Source organism: Brachycentrus maculatus, unplaced genomic scaffold (assembly GCF_059751285.1).
Source record: "Brachycentrus maculatus isolate JH-2025_06_01 unplaced genomic scaffold, ASM5975128v1 h1tg000372l, whole genome shotgun sequence".
Lineage (NCBI taxonomy): Eukaryota > Metazoa > Arthropoda > Insecta > Trichoptera > Brachycentridae > Brachycentrus > Brachycentrus maculatus.
The window spans coordinates 331,322-352,433 of NW_028281121.1; the positions used below are offsets into that span (position 1 = coordinate 331,322).

The window sequence follows — 21,112 nt, forward strand, 5'->3', positions numbered from 1 at the left end:
TTCATTGTAATATTTATTCATATTACCCTGGACTGGTACCTGAAGCGGAGGGCTGATCACCTTTCCTTCATGTGTAAACAATCAAGATAACACTGCGTTTATATGACGCAGTGCCCTGTGCACCATTGGGGTGAGGATAAGGGTTTTATTATTATTATTATAGATGAGTTTTAAACATATATACAGTACAATGACATTCATGCCAATTCATGAAAGAACAAAAAAAAAGGAGTATTATGTTAAACGTTTATCATTTTTAATAAAAGAAATAATAATAATAATTTGTAATATTTAACCTATTCAGGATAATATTTAAGTCAATATTTTACATGAATATACAATAAAATACACTTAAAATAATGGTAACATGTGTAAAATTAAAATTATATTGGTACATTTACTTTAAACTCAGAAAATCTTTTAGGTATATACAAAATAATTTAGGACTTATGTACATTGGTTTATCTTACATGTGCTTAAAATTAATATTTCATACTTGCTGAAAATAAAAGGCCCTGACTTGAATTAAGTCTTCCTTAAATCTAAGTTATCACAATTTAATATTAATTTGTATTATTTACGAACATTTTATTTAATATAACGTATTGGGTATTAATCATATATTTAGGCCCTTAATTTCTCTCATCGTTTTTCGCCTGCTTTTTTTCCGGGAAAACCTTTTGCATATGGAGGTTTTGCATTTGTTGAAACATAGTAAATTCCATGAGCCCTAAAAATAAATAGCAAACTTATAACAATTGATTATAAAAGGTTCTTAAAATATTTATCTAATTGCGTTTAAATAACATAAAACGCTTTAAATAAAACACCGGCTTCCTTGGATTCTCTGTAAGAAATAATTGGAAATTTTACGCATCCGGAACAAAAAAAAAAACAAAAGTCATACAATGCACGGCAATTTGTATGATGATGCCTTAGATAGTAAGTTAATATTTTTCAACGCTTAAAATACAATACATTCTCTTTACTGACATGTTCTCCTATTACTACATATTCAGTATCTATGACATTGGAAATCATATTTTTACAAAAAATATTAAGGTGCTTGGTTTTTTGTATTTTAACCGAGGCTATGGAATATAACATTAATTTCTTTCCTTCAGCGACAAAATAAAATACAAAGCTCACAAACATTTTTCTTAACAACATTACTCAGGACTAGATACAAGCTTTAAAAAAAGCATGCCATTTATTATTATGTTGTCATAGATAATAAGATAATTCTATCAACATTAAAAATACAATACTTACCCTTGACTCACATGTTCTCTTTTTGGAACATATTCAGTAATTAGACTATGGATATCTTATTCACCCAAAGTAACAAAAAAATCCTTTGGCAACAAAATAAAATACACGCACAAACCTTTTTCTTCTCATCTTAGGAACTGATGCAAGCCTTACACAATGCATGCCTTTTTTGGGATGTTGTCTTAGAAATAGTCAATGTTTTTCAATGCTAAAAGTACAGTACTTACTCTTGACTGACATGTTCTCCCATTAATACATATTCAGTATCTCTCGGTTCACACCAACCGATCAAATAAGATATGAGACTAGGGCATGGGCCTGCCCAGAATCCGTCGGGACTATTGATGGACTCGATAAAGTATGGTGTTACTTTTGTGTGGTCACATGATAAGGTTTCTGAAAATGAAACGTTTATTTAAATGAAATAAAAGTGTTTTTTCAAGGCCGCTTTTGTAGTGTCATCTATTGTTTAAAAACGAAAGCTTGTTTAAAATGGTTCAGATACATGATGCAAGTGGCCATACATATATTTATCAAAGATTTCCACCTTCATCACCTACGTTTATGAAAAATCCGATAGGTGTCAGAAATAATTAGTTTTTTATTTTAATATTTTCAAAGATATTCTTATAACAATTAACTCATCTGAAATGTGTAGTTACTATTTGCACTACATCAATCCGATGAGTTATTAATTTTTTTTATGTAATTATTCATTAAGATTTACAGATTATCACCAAATTACACCTGTTTTAAATAATAACAAATTTACTAGTTTTGTTATTCCAGTACTTGTTTGTTTTTTTTTATGATAATATGCTGTAGAGACTTAAATTAGATAATCAAAGAATTTATTAGTTTGGACATTTTGAATTTATTTATAGTAATTTTGTGCCAATATAGTTGTGATGAAAGAAATTTGTTTATTGTCATCTAGATTAAACTTGATAAGTATTATAATACATACTAAATATGGTGTCGTGGGCACATCCAGGTTGACTTGTACCACCATTCAAGTAGAAATCTGCGTGTCCATTGGGTCCCCACTGTCCCAAAATTCCAGCCCCAGTGTGTAAAACATCCACAAAATGTGCGTCAGTAGGGTCTAAATCTCTGGACCTATTATTGCCCATGTAAAACACTATGGTTGGATCCAGTCCTGTAAAAATAAACATGGGTTTTTAATCCAGAGTTATCTAATTTTTCATTTAATGCGTTAAATTAGCCGAAAATTTTTCATAATTATCAATAAATTTTGACATTATTGTTTTCTTTTTAAACCAACTAACCATTACAGCGCTACCCTGTAGTGGTTATGGAGAGAGAATGGAATGCCATACCACTCTGTCTTTGCAATCTTTCTTCGCCTCTTCCAAATACATACATCTCATACATATATTTATTTAAAAGGAATAAACCGCAAAGCCTCTATTTTAAAAGCTTACCTACAGGTAGGAAAGTAAGAATAAGGAAGGTAGATTTAAAAGATACATTACAAACACCCAGACAAATTGAAAATATTAATTTATTGTTTTCATTTTGAATTTGTCGGGAATCGAACCCGCAATGCAAGTTTCGCAGTCGACCGTCTTCCCAACTATGCCACAGCGCCTGCCTGTGAATTTAAAAAGAAATCAATGTAGTCTTTGGGGATTTGACAAAAAATGTATGTTTTATATGGCTCGAACTAAAAAACCTTGGCTCCCCAAAACTAACCAAGGAATCACAACGGGCTATATACTAACTATAATTTAAAACATGTCGAATGTGTTTACAATTTTCATTTGCCTTGAAAAAATATAGTATAATGACATACCAGTAATCCTGCCAAGTTTTCCTTCCAGCAAGTGGTTGGATACAAGTCCAGCAATATGCGCTCCCACGCTGTACCCAATCAGGTGCAGCCTGTCTGGAGGAACTCCACGGGGGTGGAACTGCAGGTATTCTACCAGCTGAGCGATACACTGACTGCAGAATCGTGGGGCCCATGCTATCTAGTGGCAAGTTAACTTCAAATTTAGTATATTAACATTACTTTATTCCAGTTTAATTGTTTTAAGTTAATTCTTTGCGAAAAATAAATTATAGAAAAAGACGACACAACGTTGAACCTACTGGTTTCAACCCTAATGTATGGAAGTGAAGAATGGAAAGTCGATTGAATGCCGTCAAAATGCGATCCCTCAGACGAATATGAGTATAAGCAATGTATGATAGATGTTTGAATGGTGAAATAAGGAAAGAATGCAAGACTGAGATCAGCATTATGGATACAGTTAAGAAAGATGTGTTTAAATGGTTTGGTACGTGAATCACATGAGTGAAGAAAGGATAGTAAAGCAAGTTTATGAGGCGAATGTAGTTAGAAAAAGAAGCTGAAAACTTGACGCAATTAGGTATGTTAAATACTTGAAAGCGGTCGGGTCAGGAGTCGAAATAATTGGCGGGTATATATGTGGAGATGCATGAATGTGGACGAGGTGAGGAATGTTTGCAAAGAGAGAGAAGTGTGACATTCTTTTCTCTCTGTCTTCCCCTGCGGAGAATAGGTGCGATAGTTGGTTTGTCAATTTGTCAAAGAAGACTATTGTTATAGGAATATAAAAGTCTGAGCGTGTACACAACTTATAACTTATCATTATCTGATTTTAAGTGATCACATTATATGGTGTATAAAATTCACCATTCCATCCAAGATTGATAACAACATTACTCAAAGTTAAAACATATATGTACATATATGCGTCGAATTGAATACATCAACTGCATTATTCGAAAAAAAACTTTGTCTACAACTTCTATGGTTGAAATAAGTGAGATAGCAAAAATTTTCACAAAATTTATGAGAGCTTCTTTTTTTAATTATTTGACATACTAGGACATCTGTAAATGTCATTCAGGAATATCCAAATAATTTAAACATGTATTATTTTTTAATATAAAAAAAATATTGTATGTTCCTTAGCACTCAAATGCGAGTATGAATTACAGCAATGGCTAGTAATTGGTAAATATCTTTTTTGTAATAGTTATAATTTAGATAAGTAATGTATTAAAAGAAGAAAAAAAATTTCAATAAAACGCCACTTCTTAACCCTTATGATAAAACTTTAGAAATTTTCTCGAGGAATGTTATATATAGTACGATTTTTGGAGGGTGTAAGTGTATCGACAATTTTAGATTTTAATTTATTCTATTCACTGTATTTCAATTTTCTATTGTGCTTTTCTTGCAAAATCTTTTTTTCTTCGACACTATTGCATCAAATTACTTAAACCCCTCAAAAATGAAGACAAATAAATAAAGTTGAATAATGTTAAAAATACTAATTGCACAATAAATATAAATCAGCCATAAACGAAACGAATGTCAATTGTATATCATTTAATTTAACCCTGTCAAATTGCAAGGTTATTTTTTAGACTTAAAGATCAATAACTGTAGTGACAACTAGAACATTGAACTTATACAAGTTCTTCATTTCAATTATTCTCACCCAATTCGAAGATGTCGATTTCTAGTGTTCTCAAGAGACTTATACATTTACATTGTATTATTTATTATTAAAATATGAAAAAAGTGTACTCAAATGTATTGTAAAAATATGAAGAAATATTTGAGTACAAGAATATCCCTACACATTTAGGCTTTATTTAATGTACATGAAATTGGCTACTTACTTAATTTATTCAACAGTTTACATAAATTTGAAGTGAAAAAATAAATATTCTTCTCCAAAAATAAATATTCTTCTTCTTGCCCTTATCCGCACCAAATGGTGCATAAGGCATAGCATGAAGTTAATGCAACGTTAAGCTGATCATTAATTATATGATGACAAGGTGATCAACCCTACGTTTCAGGTACCAGTCCAGGGTTTATTGATAAGTTTCATGATAAATCTTATACACTTACATTTATTTTGACCCATCTAGGAATCGAACCTGGGACCTCTAGCAAGGTTTCCAAATGTAATAATCACAATGGGGGCTGACAAATATTAGTATCTTATATATCTACATAAATTTTAGAATCCTGTTCATTATAAACTAGTTATATTCTCAGTATTAACTGTTATTTTTCAACAAATATTACATTACAACGTCTGTGCAATCCTTTATAAGGAAGAGCTTTACCTGACTTAGACAAGGTTCCTTGACCAGTGTTCCGAAGTCCACGATAAAGATGTTGTAGTTTCCTCTGGTAAAATATGCCTTCCTCATATCCGTGCTGGGTGCTAAGTTCCTACCCCCTCCGAAACCATGAATTACTATCTTAACGGGATGGCTGGGGTTGAAATTTGATTTGAATAATGATTTTGTATCGGTCACATCAATAAGCTGTCCAAGTTCCTGCGTTTTCCTAAAGAAAGAGAAAAAATATGAATTACAGCGTTAGATTGTGACAAATAAACTTTAAAGGGTTCTGAATATGAAATAACCTGGCCTTATTTTAGTTTATACGTCTAATAATATATTGCATTCTTCATTGGGTTGATCGATCCCTTAATATCGGAAGAATATATATATACTTTTTAATGGTACAGCTCCCTTGTCTTTTTATTTATCTATTTATTTTTATTCCAAACTTTGAGATGAAACGTGAAAGCCTCTATGGTTCATATGTCATATACATTAAATAAAATTAAATGAAAGAATAAAATACAATGGTTACTTAAATGTATAAAAGAAACAAAATTTAACTAAAAATCTAATGAATTGAAATTAAATATATTTTAATATAGGCATGCATGCATACATATAATTATGGATAAACATATGTACAAACGTAATAATCGGAAATAAAATGATTAATTATAGTTTTTGATGTGTTTTTAACTAATTAACAACTAACAAATACAATAAAAATTGTATCTAACAATTTCAATAAAAATATTTTAAATGGCTACGCCTATACAATAAATGCAAACAAACCCTTTATGTTTACTGTATTTTATATAAGTAGGTCAGATTTATTTTTGTATTAAATTACAACGTGAAATATGAATATGTCACGCAACTGGTTGAATAACTGTGTTTTCTCATAATAAATAAATATAACTAACAATCTAAAAAATGAATATAAAGCAGTAATCTATTCACAAGGCAATGACTTTCCCTTGTAATTGAATGACGGTTAATCACTCAATAACATTCAATTAATTTGTAAATGCAACTCGATTGTTAGTTTGATGACTTGTGTTTATTTGCCGATAACAAAATCAGATACAAAAAAATAATAGTATAGAATAGTTGATTACCTATTAGAGAAAATTGTGCAAGATAAGACTGTTATTTTTTAATGAAGAGCCTTGAAAACCGGTTCAAAATATTTCCATAAATGTTTATTTTAACTTTCTGAAAAGAACTGCAAATAATTTCCATAACTAGTAAATTTTGAAATATTTCAATCCATTGCGAGTAACGTATACTCTGTATTATTTTAAATCACGAGGGTATAAGATACATCATTACTTTTTATTTGATATCATACAGTTATTCAGACAAAACAATATTTAAATTAACATTTAACATATATGAAGAAGAAAACGGATGTCGGGGTATTCACAGGGCTTACGACCTGTTATAGGCTAGTTTAATTGATTCCTCTTTATACACGTGCAACATTCACCATTCTACTCATGATCGACAACCACACTTCTAAAATTTTCGGAACTCGTATGTAGGTATACATATTTTAATTGCCCTGTAAATAGCCCGACTTCATTTTCTTTCATTAATTGATTTGGCAGTCACTTTGTAGTAATATCTATCCATTTTAATTTAAGTTTTACTCTGTAAATATCATGGTATTTACCAAGTAAAACATATACTAAAAAAATGTACCTATTTCATATATAATATATCACAATATTTACATATTCAATTAAAATGTGATGTTAAATGCTTTGTCTTCTATAGTAATGTTTTTGTCAATTTTTGTTTGATTGTCAATTTTGTATGTTTTACCTTGTATACAAGAAGAACTGTATCCTAGGATGAGGACATCTGTATGGAGGATTTAAGCAAGATGTCGTGTTGAACAGATCTCGAACATTTTCCGGCCTTTTCGGTTGGTCGTCTTCTTGACAACATATTTCTGAAAAAATATAAAAGGAAAATGAACATTAGAATTACAGTATATTAAATATTAATGAATGAGGTCAAGAACGATTTCTACTGTCCCAATTGGAAATTATGTATGGTGTCTATATTTTATTTATTTTTGTTTTTTTTTTACATACTTATATGAAAAGTTGCTATTGTGATCTTTAGTATCAAAACCCGAAAAATATTTTTGAAACAAAAATGATTTATGAATTTAGTTTTGTAGAATATAAGCTTTATGATCAATTCGTGAAATCAGAATGTAAAATATCCTTCTGGATTTGTGAATATTTAAAACACTTAACATAACTATGATAAAAAATGAAACAAATCTAATATACTTATAATAATTAAGTTGATAAAACCACACCTTAGTTTAAAAACGTCATAAAACCCAATTAATAATAATTCATGTGTGTAATTTAAAAAAAAATTGATTGACTATTTTGTCCTTGATATGAAGATTTGATGGAAAAAAAATCATGATCATCTCAAAACAATGTCGGATGTTTAAACAAAATAATGAATTTGTCATTCTTATTCAGTGTCCGAAGCTTTGCTTGTATAAAGTTTAATATGCACTAGAATTTTCGCAGATGCACAAAATTTAAAAAAAATGACCACCATCGCTTTAAGGATCTTTAAAAATCTCGCATTATTTTTTTCGTTTAGTGTCTAACATTTAGATCAGTTAATAATATTATATTATTTATAATATTATTATTAATATTATAAATAATATAATATGAAATAATAATTTTTATGGCCATTTTACAAAATATCATTATTTTGCTTTGTGTTTGGATGTAGATAGATGTGCTTTAATTTTTTAAACATTCCGTACTGCTCCCCGATCCGTTTAATTAACTCATTAGAAACATTATAAAGTATTTATTTACTGACGGTTAGTAATCTAAAAAAAATGTTTGTGTTTAATTGTTATTTTAAATTTGGAAACTCGTCTCGTTTTAATTGTATCTATGTAATGGGCTCAAAATAATAACCATAGAATATATATTTGTCAGTAATTGTAAGGAGCGTTTGGATATTCTTTAACCAACTTTGCCTCGCGATTTAGCACTCAAAATTTACTACTCCGAAATATCTTAAGTTATTCTTAATTGCAGTGTGTGGAACTATATTTCTTGTAAAATTTCTTATGTCAAGAATGAATAAAACAAAAGGGGTCATGGAAAAAAATAATTTGACGCTTCCATCCAATAATTAAAATTATCTTATAATCCGCGCGACAAATTGACACGCGGATTCTTATACACTTATTTTTAATGAACGTAAATAATTTTAGAGGAAACTACATAAAAAATAATTAGGTTTTCATAAGGCTATATAAGCTTGTTACTTTGAATTCGATGAAGTCATATTAAGTTCGTTAAAGAAGTATCAGTATATCGAAAGTGTATTTTTCCGACTCCTATTCGCATACAGAGGAAATGGATGATGAAATAAAATACTACCTGCAATGAAACTGTTTTTTTTTTCATTTATAGCTTATCTTTCAGATGAATTTCAAAAATATATATTTTCACTCAGAAATGGATGGCTAAATATTCGTCGTATTAAAATATTACGCAGATGCATCCTGTTAAATTGATTTCCATTAAAACTGTAACTTTTCAAATACAGACGTTTTGTAGCGTAAAAGCAAATAAATTTTATAATTTAAATTAAGTCGTTCCTGTAGTAAGAGTATTGAAATTTTATCACTTCCTTTTAGGCCTTATAAAAATGACATTTACTTAATTTTTTTAACACCACTGATATCCTTATATATATATATATATATATATATATATATATATATATATATATATATATATATATATATATATATATATATATATATATATATATATATATATATATATTATATATATATATATATTTTTTTTTTTTTAAATATGGTGGTTAACTCAACAGGATCGAAATCTCAAAAATCTAGATTTAGAGTATCAATAATCTAACTAAACGAAAGCAAAAATAAAAATTAAGTATTTAATTTATTCAATGATTTTCTCATAGTAAGCGATTTTGTATAAAACTTCCATTAGAAATATTTACATATTTTTTTATAATATAGTGAAAGTCAGTTGTTTAAAAAAAAGTACAAGTATGAACATAAAACGAAAAAAAACTGCCTATTATTTTCTTTAAATACCTTACTGTTTAACAAAAAAAGTATTATAATTAGTATGCGTAATAGGTATACTATGTCATAATACAGTAAAAACTCATTAGGTAAAAATTATAACAAAGTAGTCATGGCAAAGATGAAATTAACCTACATACGTATATTCTCATATTACGGTGGAATATTAGATTATTACGTAGTAGAAATTTACATTTCGTAGTAACTGTTGGAAATAATTTCCTCCATTAATTGACTCTGTTTTATTACATGTTAAGAAATCGAGTGACCACTATTAAACTAAGCCTGACCAATATGCAAAGCTATGGCTTTTTGATTGCGGATAGCTTAAAATTTTCACCTTAGGAAAAGGCTGAGATAAGTATTATCGATAAAATTAAGAAAGGTGTGTTGAGATGGTTTAAAGTGAAGAAATGAGTGAAGAAAGAACAGTAAAACAAGGTCGAGGAAAACTTGGTACAATTAAGTATTTTAAATACTTGAAAGTGGTCAGGTCAGGAGTAGAATATCGGTGATTATGTATGGGGAGATGCATGAATGCGAAGAGGCGAAGATTGTTTGTAAAGACAGATTGGTGTGGCGTTCTAGTCCCACTGCCTACCCCAGGGAGCAAGCGGCGTTATAATAATTTTTTTCCTGGTATATATATTATTTTTATACATTTAATTAAGTACCTACTTACGTTTATTATAAATGCCACTGCAATATTGTTTTGCATTATGAAATGAAGACTTATTAACTCAATTAAGAATAATTACCTTTTTTAAAAAATCTTTTTCAGCATCATTAGAATGTTTGGAACTTTAAAAAAATAAAACCTTTTATCGCTGGGTAAAAAAGAAAAGTGAAAGAGTGAAAGATGTTTATTTTATGAGTAATAAAAACATACCCATATCACGATTTTCACGGCTGATTTTCAAATGTCAATTCCTTGACTATTCTATTTTATTTTTATCTATCACAATATTGCACATATATTTCATAATTCATTCATACTACATCACTTTTATTATATGTAATATGATTCATACTTTCTCCAGAGGTCCATAACTTTCTACGTCATTTCATAGTTATAAAATGATGCGTAAGGTATATTATAAGTTTCGAAGCAATTTCCTGCTCGAATGTTAGTTATATTATGGTTTTGTATACAATGAAAGACTGAGGTAACGTGATATATGTTACGTAGTATAAGATTTTATTGAAAAAAATATATTTAAACATTTTTTTAAAGAACAAAAGATGGTCTAGAATATCAGTAAGAGTATCTTTAACAGTCTGCAAGAATCCTATTATTATTACACCCTATTCTGTAATATAATATGCATGATCCTTACAATTTTACAAATGCACCATAAATTATAAACTTTGATGCTTTTTTAACGGTTTTAATGACACTAACAGTGAATTGATTATAAACATTTGAAAATTATACGGAAAGCTCAACAAAAAGCTATCGATGTCAACATAAATAACAAGAAATAGTTAGAATTCTTAATGTGAATAACAAATATTAATCACATTTTACTAAACCCATACAGGTTTATGTATTTCTTAATGTTTACTATGTATTTAAAGGATTCAAGTGAACAAAAAAAATTGAGTTCGTGGCTAGGTTTGATGTATGAAAATGATAATAAATATTTAATTTACGTTTGTTTTTAACGATTGCTTTTATTTAATGACCATTCTAAGAAAAGCGTAGTTATAATTTTACTACTGGCGTGTATTTAATGATTGTTAAATCGAAGGTTTTACGTGCGGTCATGTCTCTGAGGGTCAAACCTTGCGCTTCTTAAATTGATGATTTTCCATATTTACTCGTCCGTGAAAACAAGATAAATACACGACATGCCATGGCATAATTTTTTATTCAAACAAATAGGGTAAGCATACATTAATAGTAAAGTAGTGAATTATATTTATAAAATGAATGTTTTATTTTATTTTGTTTAAGCGAATTGTGATTTTGATGTTCATATAAATAACGCAGACAAAATAGAGAGGATGGGTAATTTACACATGTTATTTGCTTTCTATTTTGAATTTCTTGTGCTTATTTTATTATTTTAATTTTTGTTCTTTTCATTTACCTTATCTGGATCGAATGTTACTTAATTATTGTTGTTGTACTTAATATTGGTTATTGTAGCGTGAACGTACTTAACTAGAATTAAACATACAATGTATAGAGAGACGGTGAATGATTATACGAATAAACGAATTGGTTGTGTGGATTTATTTCATTGTTTTGATTTTTTTTACATAAAGGAATCACTTTCATTTTGGTATGATTGGTGTGTTTTGATAAAGAAAGTGTTTGTCTTAACCAACCTGTACTAAGTATATGCTTTCATTCTAAATATTTTATTATTATTCATCTGAAATATTTTGTCATACTTAAATATTTATTTATTTATTTAACTATAATATTTAAAATGTGACATACAGGAAAATTAGCTGTGAAATGATGGAATATATATATATATATATATATATATATATATATATATATATATATATATATATATATATATATATATATATATATATATATATATATATATATATATATATATATATATATATATATATATATATATATATATATATATATATATATATATATATATATATATATATATATATATATATATATATATATATATATATATATTTATTATATATATATACAGTGGGTGGCCAAATTATTACGGACACTTGTACTTTTTTGTAATTTTCAAGTTTAAATGAATTTTTTGGTCAAATGAATAAGTTTTAATTATTTTTTCTTATGTATTTTTGTTGCTGGTATCATAATTATTGTTTTGAAGATGTATCAATACTGTGAAATATCAAAAAAGTATTTTTTTTTTCATTTGGATGTTGATTAGTGAAAAATGATATTGGTGTGAGCTCAGTTAATATTTTTTTAAACCATTTTTCTGTAAGTTTTTTGAGTTCAAGACTATAAAAACGTAAGTGTTGTTTAATAATTTATTAGTTTTACTAATTCGATAAGTTAATTTCAATGAATTTTTAAATAAAATTCAATTTAGTTTGAACTGAACCATAATATTCTCAATTTAAGTATGGGCAAGTCTTCAAACATATCTCCGAGAAAATATAGGGAAGTTATAACTTTACTACTTCATTCCACATATTTTCAGAGAGAAATAGCAGCACTTACAGATGTTTCGAAGTCAGGAGTCTATCGGATTTAAAGAAAAATTGATAAAAACCTGCGTCTAGAATCAGTCCGCGTCGGAAAAAAAGGCAGAAAAAGCATCACAACTCCGCGTGGTGCCCATAAAATCAGGGACATCTATTTCCAAAATCGTAAAAAGTCTGTTGATTGTCTAATTGTTGTTGATTTCGGTTGATAAACGATGAAGGAATCAACGTATCCAAAAGGACAGTTCAGAGACGGTTAGTTGAAGTAAATCTAATGGGTCGACGTCCAACCAAAAAACTACGCCTGACTGAGGCATGAAGAAAAAACGACTCCTATGGGCCAAATCACACCGGAATGTTACTGTTTTGGACTAGATTCGAATATTTATGGCTTGTATTCGTATAATAAATTAAGAAGATAAAAAATATATGTATTTTTTAAATTATGGTAATACATTACAGGTCTGCTTCTTGGACGAGTAAACATTAAAAATTTTGGTGGGAAAAACTTCATTTTTCCGACGTGGCCCAGGAGAAAAATTCCACCCAGACTGCCTTGTGGAGATAGTTAAAAATACCCTGTTAGCATAATGTTGTGGTCCGTAATCTCATTTAAGGGTATGGGATGCCTCTTTATCATGGAAGGGACCATGAGGCAAGAATAGTACCAGCGAGTACTGAAAAGTCGACTCCAGCCGAGGCTCAAGAATGGTTCCCTGGCGATGAAAAGTATGTGTTAATGCATGACTCGGTATTGTGTCATAAAACCAAGAGTGTTATCACATTTCTGGCTAAAAAAAACCTCTGTATTTTGCCTTACCCGGGGAATTAGCTGGATATGAACCCCATTGAAAACCTTTGGGAACTAACGAAACGTGAGATTGCTAAAAAAGTCATCACCACTATGCGGCAAATGATAGAAACTCTTATCAGAGTATGGCATAATAACCCTAATCTCTGGCACAATGCAAAAATCTGCATTAAAAAGTATGCCCTGACGTTTGGAGGTTGTAATCGCAGCAAAGGGTGTTATTACTAAAATTAAGATTTTTTCGAAATTGTTGAATAATCACTTATTATGATAAAAATAAATTGGTATGATTAAATCCATGATGATAAAGTTTCTAAATTCTAAATAAAGCACCCCAATCAATAAAAAAATATTCAAAAAACCAAATTATTTGCTCATTAAATTAATTTAATAATGAAAATTACAGGAAATTCGAAGTGTCCCTAATAATATGGCCACCCACTGTATATATATATATATATATATATATATATATATATATATATATATATATATATATATATATATATATATATATATATATATATATATATATATATATATATATATATATATATATATATATATATATATATATATATATATATATATATATATATATATATATATATATATATATATATATATATATATATATATATTAAAATGAGAGACGATATGACTTTTTACGATGTAACGTTACTAATAATTATGAATAATCATAAAACGAGTGTTTAAAATAACATAAATATATTGTAATAAATTATAAAAATTCAGTGACACCAATATTTAAAATGTTAGCATTACATTTGTATTATTTACATGTAAATGAATAACATAGAAAATAAAAATGCAAATATCTTTTCAGCGTAATATTATGAAAATTCCACATTATCTTACTTAACAAAAGCTGCGAAAACCATTTTCAACACTCAGGTCAATGCAAATATGGACGTTTAATAATTACGCAAGGTGTATTTGTATTATGGTAAGCATTGAGATATTTTTGAAAGATTTTGTAATTCCACGTATCTGTCAAAATAATTATTGAAACGACCATGTGTTTGTTTCATATTACAAAATGCATGTTATTTTACATTTTGTATTTGGTCAGAAAAAAATATTCATAGACACAAAAAAAACTATTTGATTTCAAATTTTTGTTTAGTTTAATAATAAAATTTGATTCTAATTATTGTAATTACAATCACATAGAATCTCACAAATCTTCGTCATATATTTTCACCTGAATTTGTCAATCGTTGTTGCCTTTATTTTATATATTTATACTTTGATTTGATATCGTGTTTGGTCAATAAATACATAAAACCAAGGTATCACGTGCGGAGTCTCTATTTTATGATGGGGACCAATATAATTGTCTGGGGTAGTATTCCCATAAAAATATAACGCCTTAACCTGGTAGTGTAGTTAACTTTTACTTTACTTTTTTTCGATTTTTTTTACTTTACCTTTCTACTTAAAGTAATCTGGAATACAAAACTAATCTAGTAATTAGCGCGTAACTTTAGAGTTGGAATAGATTACTTGTTTTCACATTAAGTATATGATATTTTCAAATAATAAGTAGGTAAATCCCAGGATATTGATAAAGTTTCATGCTTATCGAAAATTGTAAGGTCAACAAAGATTATACAGATTTGATACCTTCAAGATACTAATAAGTGAAGCTTAATAATAATAATTAATCTAATTAGAATATCTACAGGTATGTAGAATGTTTATTTTTATTTTAATTATGAAATTTATTTTCTCGATCAAAACATATTTGCAAGTACAAAGTACATAATAGTTTGTGCGGAGCGAATGGATATCAAGAAAATGACTAAGAAAATATATGTGGCGAATTTGAGTGGGATAACAGAACGAGGACGGCTGAAAAAGACTTGGCACGATCAGATCAATCAGAACCTAAAATCTGGTGGTGCCAAGAGTCTGCGTAATCGGAGAGCATGTATGATTAGATGTATGGATGCAAAGGAAGCGAGGAGTGTATGTCAGGACAGAAGAGTGTGGCGTTCCATCCTCTCTGCCTGTTATAGAATGTTAGTAGAAGTAGTAATTGTAAGTAATACTTCAATCTGTTGTAATATAAATGTTTTAAATCATTAAAAATAATATCTTTCTATTTTTTTCAAATAAGTTTCACAGTTCGTGGTTTAATGTGTATATAAATATCAGTTGATTACCTTGTACTTAGAAAACATAGACTTCCTTTGGATATACCTATGTGTGGTACGTACATACAATGACCCATGGAGTAAGACAGAATACTTTGTGTGATCTAAGGTGCCTTGTCTGCAATTAACAGCCAGCCTTGAGACACTTTGAGAAATCCTTCGAGTAACATATTATTTATGAAGTTATTTCGAGATGAGGAATGAGACAAATTATCAGCAGACTTTGAATGGGGATTGAAAAGTTGTTTGGCTGTAATATTCTGAGGAATTTACCTTGCTTATATATATTAATAATCCACTTCCATAATAAAATTTATTTCAATAATTGATTCGGCAGGCACATCGAGGTAAAATCAGTCAATTTTTAATTTAAGTTTTACTTAGTAAATACCACTATTTCTTAAAATCTATTGTGATGTCCTTAGGACGTTGAAGAAATTTAGAATTAGCTTTACATACGGTGTTTGAAAATGATGCGGAGTGCATCTAAACACGTGTCACAATAGATTTTAAGAAATAATGGTATTTAAAAAGTAAAACTCATATGAAAAAAGGACAGATTTTATTACAAAGCGACTGCTGAATCAATTAATGAATTTTTTTATTATGGAAACAGCATAAATAAGCCCTATAAATACACAAACTTTAATATTCTTCTTCATCTATCTTGAGATACAAGTAACATTTTTCTTTCATTTCCTTTCCCATGTAGCAGGAATATCCTTCGCTCTTAGCTCCTTCACTACTGCTATCTGAATCATCTCAAATATATTCCACTCCCATATCCAGTGTAGGATCTAGAATGCCAAACTGACTACCTTACCCTTATAACTGGCGACAAATTGACGTAAGGTTGTTCCTGTACGCAGCACTATACCCCATTAAGGGTTATAAAAATAAAAACTCTATTATTTTAAGTTTATCTAAAAGGTTTCATTCATTTAGTTAAGATCTACATAGCTTTATTGAATGTTTAATGAATATTTCGAAACATAAATAAAGCTTTAAGGATATTAGCTTTTACCCTAACTGGTTATTATCTGTATCCACAAATCCTGTTATTATTTGACCTAGTGACGAAATCTACATATAAACAAAAATTATGCCGGTAATATCTCTTTTTCCATACCCTCATCCAGTTAAAATCTGCTTCCGCTATTTAAGGGTTTTTTTACATTCTATTTTCATTATTCCTGGTACAAGAATCTAAAAATTATCAAGACAAAATGAAAACTGGATATTCATGTTACGGCAGAAAATAAACCACCAATATGCAGCATATTAATACTGTTGATTTGTTGTGCATATTTCACTGAGCTTGTTTATTATTCTTACGTCACTAAATCACGGAATGTGAAAATTAGAGGAAATTAGGACACCTTCAAACTATGTGGGTGCGTGCGCAAGTTGTACGTGAAAATTTGTACATAAACCGACATCGTTATTCCAAGTGAGTATATTGGAACTGAACGAGATAAAATTTTGAGATCGTGAGTATTATTGGAGAATAAGGGTTGAATTTTTAATGAAATTATAGTGATGCGATATGTGTACACATTCCCTTCTTTTAATAATTTGGATCTTATTCTATTTTATGTAAAAAAAAACATGTTTAGCGCCAACCATCTATTCACCGAAATTGTAATCTCCTGCATTGTTAATATTTTTATGAGGTATAAAAATACATAAAAATTATTTTAAACTAAACATTTAAAAAAAGTCATTAAAAGTAGGACCATTTATTAGAGCATTTTTATATTTAGTATGTTTTGTACACAATAATTAGTATTACGATATATTAAAGTGTGTATTACCTGTTAATATTAGCAGCACAATCACTGAAGAAAAATGTAGGAAATATTTTTTTAGGAAAGCCATCGTGCACGTGTTTACTAAAACAATCACAAATAATTTGGCACCAAACGTCACTTGATTTTAAAACATTTTTTAAAATTATTAATTTATAAGTCCTTAAGGGTGATTACAGAGAACACGTATTAAGCAATATGAAAATTAAGGGAAATTTGTACGGTATTGTTTATTTCTTTTAAAATATGTATAGCCGAATATTATCAGGTAACTTCACTCGAGGCGTGTTATCGAATGAACCGACCGCGACGGATTGCGGTGGATTGTGCCGAGAAAGTGAAGTGCAGATGTATAAAACGAATGTTCTTGTTAAGCCTACGAAACTGGATTTCAGGTGTTGACAACCTTAAAAATAAATGGAAAAAAATACAATATTATTTTTTAAATTAAACACTTGTTTTATACCATTTAATGAGTTTTATTTCATTTCACACTACTTGTTTCAAAAACTACAGATGTTTTCATCAATAGGTGATTACAAAAACTAACGTGCAAAAAATTATTCAGGTATATGTAGAGATGGGTGGGGTAATAACAAGAGGGGGGGTTTAGGGGCTGTACTTTGTTTAATGGTAATATAGATAATAATGGTGATGTATGAGGGAAAAGCACATTATTACTTAATATTTTATCAGAATTAAATTTTTTATGTAGGTATTTCTAAATTTTCTAAATTGTTCATGATTTGACCTTTGCATATGACTGAGAATCTTTATTTAAGCACATGTCATTCCACAAAGTTAATGCCGAATCAATAAATAATACGAAAATATAAAGCGCTTACATTAAAAAAAAAAGTGGTTAACTCATTTGTTTATCAATTTTTATTAATTAAATTTTGTAAACAAAATATTATACCTAAATTACTAACTCAAAAAAGTCACGTTTAACTAACTGGAAATCGAGATTAGTTTTATATGAGTATGTATGTTGTCTTACGTGCTTAATAATGCGAAAGTGGATAAATACATGTACATTATATGATAAATAAATTATCTATCTAATCTTCTAATCGATGACAGATTAAAATAAAGCAGGAATTAATTTCAACCATTTATAAATAATATCGACTCTTTATGTTGGGAAAATTTGAACATTTAAACAAAAAATAATATACTTAACTTATTCTCAAGTTTTTTTCGACTAAAACGAATTTAGTATCTCAAATCATGTTCATAGGTGTAGTGTTTTTTAAAAAATGTTGGTGAGGCATGAGATATTAAAGAATTATTTATGCAGACAAAATATTTACGTTATATAAGGTTTTGATCTCTAAAAGCGGAATTCTAAGATCTGATTTATTTTTCTTGTTGCTTGCAAGAAATTAAGTGTTATATTTTACAAAAATATTTTAAATAAAATTTTGAAAAAATAAATACCCGTATCTATATTTATTTGAAATAAAATTTCATATACCAGTAAATACAGATAGGATAATAATAATAACAATAATAATAATAATAATGGTTTTGGATAATTTATACGTATCGCGCCATTTTCGTAAAATACTAGCCCAAGGGCGCTTTACTGGGATTGAATTTAGGAAAAGTAGTAAAAAAAATAATGTACCCAACAAATGCGTTAACAGTTTTTTTTTCTAAAGATTCAAACACTCTCACAGTTTCTAACTACTGGTGGAAGAGCATTCCATGCTATCGGTCCGCAACAGCAAAGGCATGCTCACAACGAAGTCATACATATCAGTCATTAAAGCAGTTACATATCATTTATTCATTAAAGTCATACATATCAGTCATTAAAGTTGTTACATGTAATTTATTCATTAGAGTCGTACATATCAGTCATTAAAACAGTTACATATCATTTATACATTAAAGTCATACATATCAGTCATTAAAGCAGTTACATATCATTTATTCATTTAAGTCATACATATCAGTCATTAAAGCAGTTACATATCATTTATTCAAAGCAGTTACGTCTGTTTGCAATGTATAATAATATATAATATTTACGTTATTCGTCCGACGGACTTGGACGAGAACGGTATTACGGTAGGAACGCGTTCACTTTCGATACGCTGATACCGTGAAAGTAATTACATTCAGATGGGCAGAAGCGAAACGAGGCAGTGACATTACATATTATGTATACCATAACACATATGACACAACGTCAAATGTATTATCATTCGGATAACCTTATTAGATTAAATTAAAAAGTGTAACTGTAATTTAAAGCTTTTTGAATATTTTCATTTTTATTATAACAATAACTGAAGCACAAAGCGAATTATTTACACGCGGACAGTTGGCCAAAATTCAGATAACAAATACTTTAAAAGTATAAGATCTTAAGGGACTATTTATCTTGAACTTAAATTTTCTTTTAACATTTTGAGTTGTTTCTGCCTTGATTAGCCCGCATGGACAGTTGATGGATATTTACATAATGCATCCCGTCTTCGCCACTATTTTTAGTTTACGCAGAAGCGTGAGAAGTATTAAGGCATGAAAACTTCGATTATTAATCTTTTCCTTTTTTAAATGATTTAACGAAAAAAAATATCCAACTTACTTATTGGAAAAGTTATCGTTAGATAAGTTAAACGCTTAAAATATTTTTTAATCGCTTCTGTAGTGTAGTGGTTAGCGCGTTTTGCTAGAGGTCATAATAAAAATAAGTGATTTTTTACTCTAATATTTAATTCAACCCTGGACTGGTACCCAAAGCGCAGGACTATCTCGATCACCTTTCTTTTACATAATTGACGATCAAGATAACTTAGCCTCAATACGATGGAATGCCATCTACACTATCGGGTGTAGATTTCTGTAAAAAAAAACAATATGTCACACATTTTTCTATTTAAAAAAAATTAAAATGTCTATCATAGTTTCTTCTACAGATGTTTAAGCCTAATGTTGCATTTTATATTTGAGGAATTATTTTGATTATATATTTAAATGTCTCAATTAATACGAAGAGCTTTGTGATAAGAGTTAAAAAAGAACCGATTAACCTGTAATTTAATTTGGATAAAATTTTCAACCTTGAGATTTTTTAATTTAAAATAACATCCAACTGATGCCAGATACTGGTTAAAAGTGGAGTCACATATCAAACGTAGATGTTTCAAAATTCATGTAATATTTACAAGTCAATTATGGGTGTAACGAAAAATGTAACAAAGTTTACTATGTAAAGTAACCCTTCTTTGATAGGTAAAAGTTACTCTCAAAGTTCTTCATTACGTTTAAGATATTAATAAAAAAATCTTTTACAACGGTATTATGTATGTTTATTTTAATTCCCGATCTTCTAATTATATAATATTGTCTCCGCGATTCACATATAACAAGTAAGTACTCGTTCTAAATAGAATATATTTAAATTCTTTGCATTTTTGCTGAACAGAATACATAAGCAGGTTATTTTGTCTATGCCAACGTTAAAATATTTCAACCGTATTGATTCTCATTGATATGCATATTCTCAATAGAATTAAAAAAAAATAAGAAACCTGAGGTACATATTTGCTGCCTTAGACCCTCAGTTTAATTCTGAAAA

General features: G+C 28.6%; 1 protein-coding gene across 1 annotated transcript; it reads right to left on the minus strand.

Moving 5' to 3' along the window:
• Window positions 1-245: 245 nt before the first annotated feature.
• Window positions 246-17,836, minus strand: LOC148303332 (pancreatic lipase-related protein 2-like). Its single transcript, XM_088270111.1, has 7 exons — window positions 17,527-17,836; window positions 7,243-7,372; window positions 5,410-5,635; window positions 3,089-3,266; window positions 2,240-2,431; window positions 1,500-1,668; window positions 246-730 (listed from the first exon to the last, which is right to left on the minus strand). The coding sequence occupies exons 1-7, from the start codon at window positions 17,588-17,590 to the stop codon at window positions 643-645; spliced, it is 1,047 nt and encodes a 348-aa protein (XP_088126237.1). The 5' UTR covers window positions 17,591-17,836; the 3' UTR covers window positions 246-642.
• Window positions 17,837-21,112: the final 3,276 nt, after the last annotated feature.